General features: G+C 42.9%; 1 protein-coding gene across 1 annotated transcript in view; it reads right to left on the bottom strand.

Moving 5' to 3' along the window:
• Positions 1-13837, bottom strand: part of Me1 (malic enzyme 1) — a 104640-nt gene that overhangs the window by 20707 nt on the left and 70096 nt on the right. Inside the window, exons 7-9 of the mRNA XM_051140179.1 lie at positions 7823-7932; positions 1925-2022; positions 225-338 (exon numbers count right to left, since the gene is read on the bottom strand). Of these exons, the coding sequence (XP_050996136.1) occupies positions 225-338; positions 1925-2022; positions 7823-7932 (322 nt within the window). The remainder of the gene's footprint in view (positions 1-224; positions 339-1924; positions 2023-7822; positions 7933-13837) is intronic.

The following is a 13837-nucleotide window of genomic DNA, read 5'->3' on the forward strand; positions in this document are numbered from 1 at the left end:
TTAGCGCTGGAGTCACCAGCTTGAGCCACTATGCTTGGCTTTTTGAAATTTAGGTTGAGGGCCTGAAAGCAGGTTGTTGGGCTCACACAGTCAGTGGTTTCCTGAGCTCCTCAGCCCCTAGCGCTAATCTTCTAGCACAGCTTCTTACAGGGGCAGTGGGAACAATGGCCGGTCTTTGGGAGAGGCATTAGGACAGGCGTACACAGTGGTTTTTCTTTCCTTACCTTGACTATTAATCCTTTTGAGTCGACCAACCATATCTTTTTGATAGCTTTCTCTTTTGATAAACCTTCTTTCTCCATGGCCATAACAATCAAGTGGGCGATCCCCAAGGCAGCCTCAAGAGAAGGTACGAAGAGAAAGATTTTACAACTTGTTCCACGTATCTTACTGAGTTACGTGAGTGTCAGAGATTTAGTCATCAATTCACACTAGGGCTAAGTAAGCTTTTTTGTCACATTTAGGTGTGCAAAATGACTGTCAATTACTCTTTTTTAATTACAGCACAACCATAACACAGATATGCCAGTCACACCCTGGTTGTCAGTCTGTCTGACCCAAGTTATACAGTCAAGACTGGCACAGTGAGAAAGCACTACACTGAATACAGTCAACCTGTCAGCCTGGGTCGCTGGACCATATGACTCACTGTTAGGAACACTCCTCCAACTGAACTTGGATAACGAAGCCCACTCATTTGGATGGGATCTTGACCAATTAGAGAACAGAATAAAGCTGAGAGGAAATATGTGTTACCCAACACTTATTCACTCTCTTAATTTGAGCAAAGAAAATCCTGCAAATTTTCTCCCAATATTAAAGAAGCCATCTTATTTAGAATTTAATGAAGTCTGCGATAATCAGGGACATGCCACAGACCTCATCTTTTCAGGAACAAACCAGGGCCCACAGGTCATCCAACCAGGAATATTGCTTTTTCCCGCTGAGAATTAGGAATTGACCTGTGTTGTTCAGAAGCTTCTGGAAGCACAGAGGGGCTTACCAGAACAAGCTGTTCAACACTGCAGGTAGTAGGTAACTGTGACATATCACAACGTAGCAAGTGATAAAAGGCAGCAAGTGATAATTGACAAAATGAGGCTTGTGTGTCGGGACTGTTAGCGAGGCTGGATTTTCATCTGTTTGAAAGCGAATCTGTGATTATATTCTGAATGCTTTCACGTACTCATTTTAGTTCTAGGTCTTTATGTTTAATTTCAAAAGAATCAAAATGAAATGCAATATGTATACATTCCTAACCCTGGGACATCTTGTTTTGTTTATAAGCATATTAAGTTTAATTTCTCTTTCTCAAAATGACAGTTTAGCTATAGTATTTTCTCATTTTTGAATTCTGTAATGTTAAAGAGATTTAGAAGTTTTCTCACAAGAATATTAACATTGTATTCTGTTTGGGAGGTGAATTAGATTTCTTCTCTTAAATGAGTATCAACAATGATCTCAAGAAACTATATAATTCGGCCTTCTGCAATTTTCTTCCAATGACCTCAAATGCCTTGGCTATCATACTGAGCAGCTTTGATGTGCTATGTATCTTTAATTCAAAATGATCTTTCTTAAAATGTGTGTGTACAGGTTGGACTGCGTGTGTGGCTATCAACACTTTGGACTGTGACAGTGGGGGAGAGGTATGCTAACTTAATGTTAAATGTTTACAACACAAAAGTGGAAACTTTTCATTCTGCATCAAGCCGTAAACATGAATGACAAAGTCAATAGAAACGACAAATTTAAGATGGTAAAAACGTTTTTACATTTCCAAAGTCTCCTACAGTGACGTAAGACACTCAGAGAACCTTCTGTCTACAGCTGGAACATAGCACTGTGAGAGCTGGAGGAAGGACAGAGCTAACGCTAGCCGCATGTTAGCTGAGTCATGGTAAAGAGTCCACAGCACAGGTACCTCTCCAGCTCCCTGGAACAGCACTGTCTGATCAGAGAGCTTGTTCTTCGTTATTCGAAGAGCTGCAAGGAGACCCGCAACTGCAACAGACGCTGTTCCTAAAACAAGAGATAAGCACCCTTGAGCATCCCTCAGCTGGATCCTGCCGGATTCTAAGCCTTTACTCACATTTTCAAGTCACCACATGACAGGACAGGATAACAGGGGCAGAAAGAGGAGCTAGGTGTGTCTGTCCCCGAGCTGGCACAAGGCTAGGGACACCAGCATTTTAGGACAGCAGCGTACATCCTTGAAAACGTCTCAACAAAGAGACCCTGGGGCTCATTTTGATGATGGGTAACAGCTCGGGTTTGGGTTCTGCTTGATTTTAATTCTGGTTTTAGATTTCTAAGGAAGCGTCTCGTGTAGCCCTGGCATGACTTAAACTCTGTATATGCCCATGATGGCCTCCAACGTGCAATCATCTGCCTCCGCCTCCTAAGTGCTGGGACCACAGGCAGATGCACCACGCCTGGCTAGAGTCTGGATAGGGCGTGGACTTCGGCCCACTTGCTTCCTAGCGGGAGGAATTTAGAGAAACAATGCTGTACATCTGTTGTACTCAGTTGTCAAATGATGTTATTGTAATTAGTGCTGTTGAACTCTTCCACCTAAATCCACTGTTGACCCCCTGACCCCACCCCACCCCACCCTACCCCACCCCACCCCCGACACAAAGGCGGCACACAGTCTAAATGGCTGCTGCTGCTCCTGGGATGGTGGTAATGATGGTTCAGATATATTCGGAATTTCATGTTTAAATCTGAAAAACTAACCACTCGTAGCAATTAAAAATCTGGTTTGTACTGCATCCTTTAATTGTCTTCTTGCTTCTAATTCTTATTAGATCCCTATGTGCTAAGTAAACACATGCAACGTAGGGTAAGGCTGTTTTCATCACACCACAGGTACAGAAGTGGCGCCATTCTAATCAAATGACTCCATCATGTATGCAGACCACGCGGCTGGGCTCTTGCTCTGCGTCTTCTTCATGGTTCATTCCTGAGCTATAGCTGCAGTTCTTTGCAACGCCTTCCAACTGTATAGACATTTTACCTCCAAGGTGACGCTCTACTACTTCAAGGTCACCCAGTGAGCAGGAGAGTCTGGCCGAACTCGAAGCACCTTTACTCAGGGAAGATCTAGACCTGAGTAGATGCAACTAAGATGTTCATGACCTGTGTGGTAAGTCACCCATTGCACAAACCCATTGTTTTGTACATAATTTAAGACGAAGGTCTTAAGAGCTGACGATGTGACTCGGAGTAGAATGTTTGTCTGGTGCACATAAGGCCTGAGTTAAATTTCCAAAACCACACGAAAAGAAATTCTGTATAAATATAGCTGAGTTATATAGCAAATATGCCATGATGTCTGTCCCATACACCAAGATACACTCACGAGAACTGTCAGCGGATGAAATCAGGGCTGCCCAGACATCCAGTTGCCGTGTTAAGTAGTGACTCATAAGCAATGTCTCAACTAGCTTTGTCTTGGGTTTTACTGATCAACAAGTCCAAACTTTAGATATAAGGAATTGTAAAAGACAGAGGTGAGGACTGTCCTTGGACTTTCGGTGTTAAAGAGGACTTAAAACTGTTAACAATTCTAAAGAGATGGACTCTTTTTAAAAGATTTTTCTAAAGTTCTCTGGCTTGCATGTATTTAGTAAAAAAATTCCCATTTTTACAGACACTAAATTTTTAAAAACTGTTTAATTATATGAACATGCACGTGTATGTGTGTGCATCTGAGTGCAGGTGCCTGAAGAGGCCAGAAGACGGTGTTGGAGTATCAGACATAAATGCTAGGATTTGAACTCTGATCCTATAAAAGAACAGCAAATTTTCTTAACAGTGGAGGCATCTCTCCATCCCCCAAGCTCTGAGCTTTGTGAGCCCTGACATGACAGCCCATGTCCCGCACCTGATCTTACATGATGAGTTGTAGCTGTGTGACTTCACTTGTGACTCGTGAGTATAGATGGTGTGCCCTAGACACAAAGGAACTGTGTGTTTAAGAGTCGGATCCAGCCTCAAAATGTCTCATATATATTTATGTGTATATAATATGTATCGTTATACATAGACACATATTCTAAAATCAGAAAAACATGAAATTAAAAATGCTTCTGTTACCAAATACTGTGGAAAAGGGCGGCTCAATTCCAGTATGAATTTTCAGGTAATGTTTCTTCCACATATACGGAAGTTAAGCACTTTGCTGTGCGTTTGCTGTGGTTGTAAATCTCTGTAATGTTTTACCAAAGAATGACCTAAAGCTGCTGACATGGTAATCTCAGTTTATGACTAGACGATCAAAAGTTCAGGGCCAGCCTGTCTGAAAACAACAAGAATAAAGTCAGAGTTCTCCTGGTACAGTGGTACAGTAATTTGGTAAGTCTAGTGATCTGTTAAATTACAACTAAAAATGACTATATAACTAATAAGATCAACTTGTGATGAGATAACTATAAGCCTCGTGTGCTATTAAAAGATCAGATGCCACAAGCAGTGTTGACGAAGTAGGCAGATCTACACAGCCAGGCTCAAGGTTAGAGCATACGCCAACTGACTGGGGCAGTGCAAGGCATGCGAGATGCCCGCAGCCCTGCGTGGGAGTCCACACCGAGCAGCAGAAGCATGGGCAAGACACAAAGGCAGGGACGGCTCTCTGTGGAGAATGGGAGAAAGTGCACACAACTAGTATTCCTTTCCCCTACAAAGATCACTAGAGCAACAGAGAAACAGACTTAAAAATAAACAGAAGGATCAGGAAGCATCAGGCACAGTGGCAGGCAGACTGTTACACTGAAAAAAATTAAGTGAAACTTATTCACCAATATGGGGGTCTACGCATATGCAAGCTGCTTCTTTCTCAAAGAGCACTAACAGGAAGCAGTTGCCAGAAGACAAGACAGGCCTCAGCTTTGGCAAAGTGAGAGAAAGGCTACAAAGACAGGAACTCCCTGAGGAGATGGCCTAAATCAGGAAATGACTTTAAATCAAACCCAATGTCATTTAAGATTATGTACACTACTGGTACAGTTAGCTATGTTTTTCTTTAATCAAATACTTTTCATAAAATACTATCTTTAAATACCACATGTTTCGAAAGAAGGAGAAAAAAGTCCCTTCACAGACAGGACGCAAAAGCACTCATCTGCACTGTGGGGCTGAAATGGTTTCATGATTGTTTTCGCTGACAACGTCCATGAGCATCATGGGAAGTGGAGAAATTATCAGAGAGGTTTGCTCATTTCTAGTCACCACTCAAGGATCTCCTATAGGCCTCCTCACTAAGGGATTAAGCGCATTTTTCTCAAACCTGCAGTCTCTATTATTCTGAAATCCCTGTGAGGAAATACTCGAGCACTGTGTATGCAGGCAGCGAGGGTGGGAAGCCAGGGATCCAGGCTGCCCAGCCTGGTGCCTTCCCCAGCATCTTCAGCACACCTCACATTTCTCTGGACCTTGACGTGACTCCTGCCTTGCTTTCTCGGCTTCACTTCTGATGTGCCCCAGGTCCTAACCTTAATTCCTAGTCCTGATAGACAGAAACCAGTCTTGCAATACTGCTTTTAACATCCTTACACATATTTCTGTGAGAACCATGGAATGTAAAGGTATAAGATACTCTAGGAAGGAGGAGATGTAGGTTTGTTGTTAGGCTGTTTTTGAAGTGTTGGGACAAACCCTGGGCACTGTGTGTGGCAGGCAAGGGTTCGCCACTTACACACATGCTGGGTCCTTGAGAGGAATAGGCTTATTCCACAGGACACTGGAGGCTGCTATAGAGACCACCTCAGAATGACTTAGACATCAGCCAGCACTGCAAAGTGCAGTGTGTGTGTGTGTGTGTGTGCGCGCGCGCGCGTGCGCGTGCATTGAAGGCACTCTTATCAATACACCCTAGAGTCAGGGCTGCAACACATTAAAACCAGACTTCCTGTCTCTAGCTCACACTTACACTTAATATCTGGTGAGTCTGGATTTCTCTCTGAAATCCCCTAAATAGATGATTCCAAGAAAGCTGTAGCTGTCTGTAAAGCGACTACCCAGGAACTACGCATGATGAAGAAGCAAAGTGTGCACGAGGAGAGGCTTCTTAGAGAACTCAGGCACAGACAGATCGATGGAAGACACCAGGCTTTACGCTATGGTGCCGGGGGATTTAATGATGGGAAACACTTGGCTGGAGACCACAGGGAGGAGGTTGGGTTGGGGAGGAAATGGGTTAGCTCTGGAACGGTGTCAGAATGAGGTAACTGAGCTATCCAGAGGAGGACAGGGCCCTGGACTTCAAAGAAGTATTTAATGCAGAAACAACCCAGCAGCTGAACGTCACAATATGGAGCAGGAGCTACGAGGATCGTACTGAAGCATAAAGAGAAGGCCTGGAGTTCTGTCATGTGCTAGGCAGAGGGAAGAGGTGACCAGCCAAAGCAGTGGGGGAGAAACCAGCAGGTGCAGTGACAGCGCCAGCTGAGGAAAGTAGTTCACAAAAGGACGGGTGGCAGGGCCGAGTGCTGTAGAGACATTAAGAGGAAACCAGAAACACTCGCAGCAGCGAGACATAAGGCATCATGGGCTTCAAAGTTGCTAGAACCAAGTAACTCCCTCTGTGTGTTTGTCTCTGTGCCTCATGGCAAAATTATCACTTGATGAAATAGTTCCTAAGACTTTCACATAAGGCCTAGATGTTGAAGGAGGGAGGACAGAGGGAGATGGGAAGTCAGGGCTTGACTAGAAAACCACGTGCAGCTTAGACAAAGGCCCACAGTCAGAAATATCCACTAGAAAGCAGCAGAGCATGCAAGCTCAGCCAACAGCACGCAGTGAGCCTGAGGTCCATCTGTATAGAGTGAGACCATGACTCAAAGCAGAGATGTAGCACTTGCTGGAGTGAGGCTTAGAAACTGGCTAAGAAGTATTTACATGTATATCCTGAAACACCGGGCAGTCTGTTTTCACAGAGTCCCCTCTTTATTAAGTCCTAAAAGCTGGAGATTTTATCAGATTAGAACATATTCTAGGGTGCTTTCCCAAATGTGAAAGAGAACCAGAAATTACGACTAAATCATCCAACATAAATCCCAGTTTTTAACAGGTACGCTATATCTACTGGATTTGAATAAAAAACTGAACGAATTTCAGATTTTATTTCTCATCTATTTCTTTTTGTTGGGTTTCTGTATATGTGCTTTTTATATATGCATAGGTACATAATTCTATAAAATAATGAAATATTATTTATTTCAGCTTGTTTTATTTCTAACAATTTATATCTAAGGGGAAATATTATTTAATGCAGGTGAGATTTAAAGAATACATTTCCTCACTACCTAAGACAGATTTCCAGAGATTAGGATACTTTTAAAATAGAAAATTACTCTTGAAAGTTACTGACTTCCCAATGTGGTAAAACTACGGAAGTTCCTGATCCGAATGAGTATTTACAGCCTGCCCCACCCCTAGCATGCACCTTGCACCTTCTCAGCTCCGTGCTTCCCTCCCTCCCATAATGCTTCACACCACAGACTTACTCCTTTGCATCATAGTGATGCTTTAATCACCTGCAACCTCAGTCGCCACTTATTTCCTGGTGTTTTTAAAATGGTCACCAGGGTTTGACCTTTCCTTTTCTACCGCATATGGAGGGGTATGGCTGGGGTCCTCCAACAGCCTAGAGCTCCACGCTGAGCTCCTGTGTGTGCCTTGCATGTCTAAATCACTTTGTGACATGATCTTTCTAGACATCTTTCCTGCCTTTGCTCACAAAGGACACTGCGTTTCTCCTGTCTGATTGGAAACTATCACGTTATTCTTGATCTGTACACAGTGAAAGGTGATTGATTACCTTGAATGTCATCATTAAATGTGCAATACTTGTTTCGATACTTGTTCAGGAGACGGAATGCATTCAGATTGGCAAAATCTTCAAACTGAATAAGACAATTCATGCCATATCTGTGAGGTAAAAAACATGCATTTTAGAGGTTAATGAATGAAATAACATTTTAAGTAGACATTTAAAACTGGCCCATAGAAAAGGCACAGCAATTTCTCTTAAAAGTCTTATCTAGACGCTTAGCATAAATATATAACACCTTATCAGCAAGGACTGATACCATGCTTACCACAAACAAGGGGCTGGGTTGGTACCGTGGGATAATACCAAGTGACCAAAAACTCAGTCCAAATGTGATCCATATCCTCAAGGAAGTTAAAACTCAGTAGAAAGAAAAACCTTCTCAGTTAAATGAAAGGTAGGTAAGATGTAATAATAAAAGCTATGTACAAACAAAGGATTAAAGTTATCCAGAAAACAGTGCTGCCAGCTACACTCAGAAGGCAACAGACAAACTAATGAAGCTTTAATTGTCTATTATTCTGAAAGCTGAGCTGCAGGGTCTATACACCAAGGGAAAGTAGAAGCGAAACAAATGAGAGGTGGAAAGAACCACCCCGCCCACCCCCCACCCTGCCAATCAGGGAACCGCCACTCTAACGGCCTGTAGTGCGGAGTGTATGAGGCCTGGCCCCCTGACCTGGCCCTTCCGAGTCCCAAACCCAGCTGATCCACACCGTGTATGTGTGCAACGACAGCAATCTAACAGCTTCGGGGAGAGCTCGCTGGACTCCCTGGTTCTGTTGCTTTTTCTGACTCTGAATACCGCCGTACTCTCCCATGACAGCAGGTAAATCCATCTGTAAGGTATCTGTTTCCCTGTTTGTGCAGACATTAACGCAAACCCATAGGCTTATTCTTAGTCACACTCTGCTGTTAAAGGATGGCTTGCCCTGGGTCACATATAAAAAAAAAAAAATCTATCATTAAATCCATTTTCGTCTTCAAATCTTGAACTGTTTTATTTATTCCACGTCCCCTGGATAGGGAGGCCTGGTGGCACTCAGAGGAAGGATAGCAGGCTACCAAGAAGAGACTTGATACCCTATGAGCATATGCAGGGGGACGAGGTCCCCCTCAATCACAGTCATAGGGGAGGGAAGTAGGGGGGAAGCGGGAGGGAGGGAGGAATGGGAGGATACAAGGGATGGGCTAACAACTGAGATGTAATATGAATAAATTAATAAAATATATTTTAAAAAATCTACAGCTCAGAGTCCAAGGTCAATGTGGTCACAGACACTGTCTGAGAAGGACCATCTCCTAACAGACAGCATCTCTTTACAGTGTACTTGCAGGGCAGAGGTAGCAAACACACCTCTTTTGTTATGGATAGAGGAGGGAAGGGACTCACTCAGTCCTTTCTGAGACCGACTTTCATCAGGGCAACCAAGATACCACTGGGTTCCCCTCCATTGCTCCTGGGAGAATGTGCATCCTCACCCACGTACTGATGAACTCAAGACCACCTTTAGGGAGTCTGAGTTAATCCCTGGTGTGCCTCACATCCCAGATCTCATACCACACTTACTTGATGTGTTTGGTGAGGTAGCCACTGCAGTGGCTGTACCTCACATGGCCTCCCCTGGGTCACCTGTGGCTTTATTAAAACCCTGGGCATGGGACAGCACAAAGGCCAGGCTGCTGCTCTTCAGTGGCTGCGAGGTAGGAGGCTGAAATTTCTTTGCTTCCTTTTCAATTACTAATAAAATTTAACATTGTTTTCTGTTTCTCTGTATCTTCTATATATTGATCATTTTAATTCTTTCTGGAAAATTGTATTTCTTTGGTTCACTTTGATTATTATTGTCCTTTAACGTATTATTTTAATAAGTCTTTATATTTTTAAGGACAGTATCTTCTATTATTGATAGCACAGTAGCTTTCCCAATCTCCTACACTGTGCTATTAATTCCTTAGATGGTGTCTGTCCTGCACAGGTTGAATTGTCAACTGGACATATTCTAAGACCATCTGAAAGAAGAGTCTCAACTGAGTAACTGCTTGAATCAGGGGCCCATGAGCATGTCTGTGGGGGACTGTCCTGACTGTTACGTGGTGTAGAACAGCCCAGCTCACTGTGGGCAGCAGCAGCTCTATGCGGCTGGTAAGAAATGTATATACAAAAGCTAGCTCAGTATCAGCTGCTCTGGGGGCTAGCATCAGCATCTTCAATGGTTCCCTTTGTACTTCTTTGGCTGTGAAATGAGTTTCCTTGGTCACAGACAGTGCTGTGTGGAATAGCAAGTAGGACCACACTGAATTCCTGCCTTGACTCCTTTCAGTAATGGAGCGTGACCTGGAAATGTGGGCCTAAGAAGCCCTTTCCTCTTTTTCCCAAGGTGACTTTGGTGTAAGAGTTTGTTTGTTTAATTTTGTTTTGCTTTTAATCACAGCAGTAGAAATGAAACCAGAATAGCGTTTCTGATGATTTTACTACAGAAAATTCAGGGTTTTATGGCATAAGATCATTTGATGTTTCTACATATAGGCTCACCTTTGGACAGCATGCCTATGACAGCCCTTGTATGGGCACTAATTTATAATCCAGAGTTTCTTCTAATGGCATCATGGACTCAGGAAAAGGGTAACTTCAAAATCTGTGCTTACTTTTACTATTAGGCCATACATTTTTAATGATGAAATGTTCTGTTTTCTACACTATTTGCCCAGCTACACTAGTGCCATTTATTTAACACTCCATCCTCTCCCTTCACCTCACACACCATGGGATTCAGAGGGCAGCTGGTTTCTGTTTCATCATACTAATGCTAATGACAGCAAATGTGCTTTGCTGTCACGTTGTAAGGTCTACGGCACACAGCTACTTTTCACAGCTACACCATGGACTGCCTTCATTGTTCTCGCCTTACAGATAAGGACACAGGTACACATGACAACAAGGCCTAACAATGGAAAGTAACGACTAGGCTGCTAATGTGTGTGTCCATAAAAAAGGAAAACTTACTCGCTCTCACCAATATTGTCCTCAAATAACCTTAATATTGACTGTGGCTGGTTCTTTTCTGGATTTGGCTGCTACAGTGGTTCTGGGCCACAGGCGATGGAGTCAGAGCTCCCATGTTGAAATCTTGGCATCTTCACATACTATGTATCTTCAACTTTTCTGTGCCTATGTTTTCCTATCAAAGAGCTATGATCACTGTCCACATCTGTCATAGGTTTGTTCAGTGCAATGGCTAAAAAGACATACTCCATATTCAAGAGTTTCAAAAATGTTAAATGGTAGCAAAAGAAGCTATCGCATGTGAGCTAATGTCCTCAAAGACTAAGAAAATCGCCGCCACCCAGCACCGTACAGATTGAAAACTATTCTTCACGAAATCAGGCCAAAAGAAGACAGCTTAGATAAAGCTACTGGAGGAATTTCAAAGGGTATTTTTCACAAAGACAATAACCCAAGCATTAAAAGCTCTTTTACCACTTAATAAGATGGTGAAATACATTTAAGTACAAGCAAATGTTGTCAGATGACAGAGTAATGACAGAAATACTTCCAGCCTGACAGAGTGAAGCTGACCAGTTAAATCTCCAAGATTTCGACTTTTAGAGCAACTGTCTGGTGCTGTATGATCTCCTGAGGGCAGAAAGAAGGAAAGGTCTAAGAGGAAGTTGGGAGAGTGGGGACGAGTCATGTTCAAAACAAAATGGCGCTACTTTTTCATATTCCAAGGAAGTTCTCCATAAAGTTACTAAAGAACTGAAAAGAAGCATTTCCATAGTTACATAAAGTGCCACTTTTGAAAATGTCAGCAGAGAAGCAAATTTTGTGGTAGCAACTAAGTACCCCAAACACAAATATCAGTCACCAACCATCCGATGTCTGTGATGGCCACTTTCCAACTCTCTGGTTTCTAAGGGACTTTCAGAAACCCAAAACTGCGTGTCGTGGGACAATGCCCTCGTATGGCTTGCTCCCGGTGGATCATATTCTAGGGCACTAACAGCCGCAGATGCTCTGTCATTATGTCAGAAGCAGCAGCTTGTGGTCTGTGAGGAGGCATCAGGGCCTTCTCAAGTCTATTCCCGGATCTACTATTTACTTGGTCTGGTGGTTTGGGGCTCAGGACATTTTTCTCTGTGGGTGAAATGGAGTCGCTCCAGTGTGATTTGCCTTCGGTGTTCAGGACAGCATAGTGAAGCTATAAATCTACAATGTTTCTGCAGTGCCATCTGGGAAGAGCCCTAGGTAGTAAATCTGTACACAGGGCACCTTATCATTTTCCTGCGCCTGTTCTAGAGTCATCTTCTGGAAGATAGCACACACCCAGCTTAATTTTGTGCTTTTCCTACCTGGTAGTTAGCTTTGATCACTCCTAGAGATTTAGAAAGAGGCTTTCTCAATTCATCTTGTACCATGTAATAGAAAGAAAGCCATGGAAGGAATGCTTTGTTCTAGCTTGAAGCAGCTAGATTTCTATGAAATCACAAGTGATGGAGCTCTCAAGGGTTAGCCTGTTTACCTCTATAGAACTATGAAAGGAACCTATGATTTTATATAACAATTTGGCATAAAATAGCAAGTTTAAATAGCTTTTAAAGCTAACATGACTACCCTAAAATTGGCATGTAAAAATCCTGGAGCTGTGTTCTCTGTGGTTGTTAAGTCTGGGAACCGCCTTACCTCAGTGACTAATCCCTGTGGCCAGCACTGACTAAAGCACCAGACAGTATGGTCCACATCTCAGACAGATTATCTAATTTAATTCTCTCAGCAAGTCAGCAAGGAAGGCATTTTATAGATGAAGGAATTGGAGTTCCTCATGACTAAGGGACGAGCATTTAGTAAGCTCATATTGCTCAGGGTGGGGAGGCATGGGCTGACCACAGCCAGGGAAACCCGTGCGCCAGGCAAGCACTCTGACACTGAGCTACATGCAAAACTTTATCATTAAACCAGCAAGATGGCATTTGTAATGTGCTCAACACACTAGGCACCTCATGACTAGGTGTACATGGATGAATAATGGTGGAAACAGTCGTGTTTCTTTGATCTTAAAACACTGAGGGTTCATGTAATTTGATTACGCATGCTTTTCCTGAGAGATGGGGTAACATCCTATTTTAGGATGTATTATGTGCATGGCACCACATGGTGTCCAAGGCCTATAGTACTCCATACGCAATTAATTCATCAGGGAGGATTTATTCCAAATGATTCATTTTGATAGCATATTGAGGAATAAAGATACTTAATAAATATAGCAGCAAACAGAAACGTGAATTTTGTCCTTAAAATGATGACTGGGAAACAGACTTATTAGTAAGACAAAATATATGAGTGAAAAAAAAAATCTTGAGAGGTTTAGATTGAAAGCAACCATTGGGGCTGAGAAATAGCGCAGTGTAGACAGGTACACACAGGGCCCTGTTAATCCACCGCACCATAAAAATCCAAATCAAATCAAAGCAGTGGCACACAGAGAGCCCAGTAAAGGCTTTAAGGAAGATGCCTGAGTAATGGACACTCAAGTCTGGCCCTGGGGCAAACTCAAGTAAGAAGTGAAGGTGGAATAAACTGGGGGCAGGGAAGGTCCCAGAGTCTGTACTGGGAGATGTGAACAGCATCGCTTTGAAGAAGTTCAGAAGATGAACTGAACTGTGCTTGTTGGACTGCAGATTGTAACCGTCCAGAGGCATGGATCAGCAGATACACGCGCTTACCGCCAAGCCTGAAAACCTCAGTTCAATCCCCGGCACCTGGCAAGGAAAAAGACTAAAACTGGAAGGTTGTCCTCTGACCTCCACACATACAAGGTGCCGCATGTGCACCCCTCCCCCCCACAAAAAAATAAATAATTAGAATATAATGAAGTTAAGTTTCAGATTATGAGTAGTCTTGACTGCTAGCAAGGAGACTTTTTTTTTTTTTTTTTTTTTTTTTTTTTTTAATGTTTGCATGTGTGCCTGCAGACCAGAAGAGGATACCAGATTTCATTACAG

This window comes from Acomys russatus, chromosome 32, assembly GCF_903995435.1.
Source record: "Acomys russatus chromosome 32, mAcoRus1.1, whole genome shotgun sequence".
Lineage (NCBI taxonomy): Eukaryota > Metazoa > Chordata > Mammalia > Rodentia > Muridae > Acomys > Acomys russatus.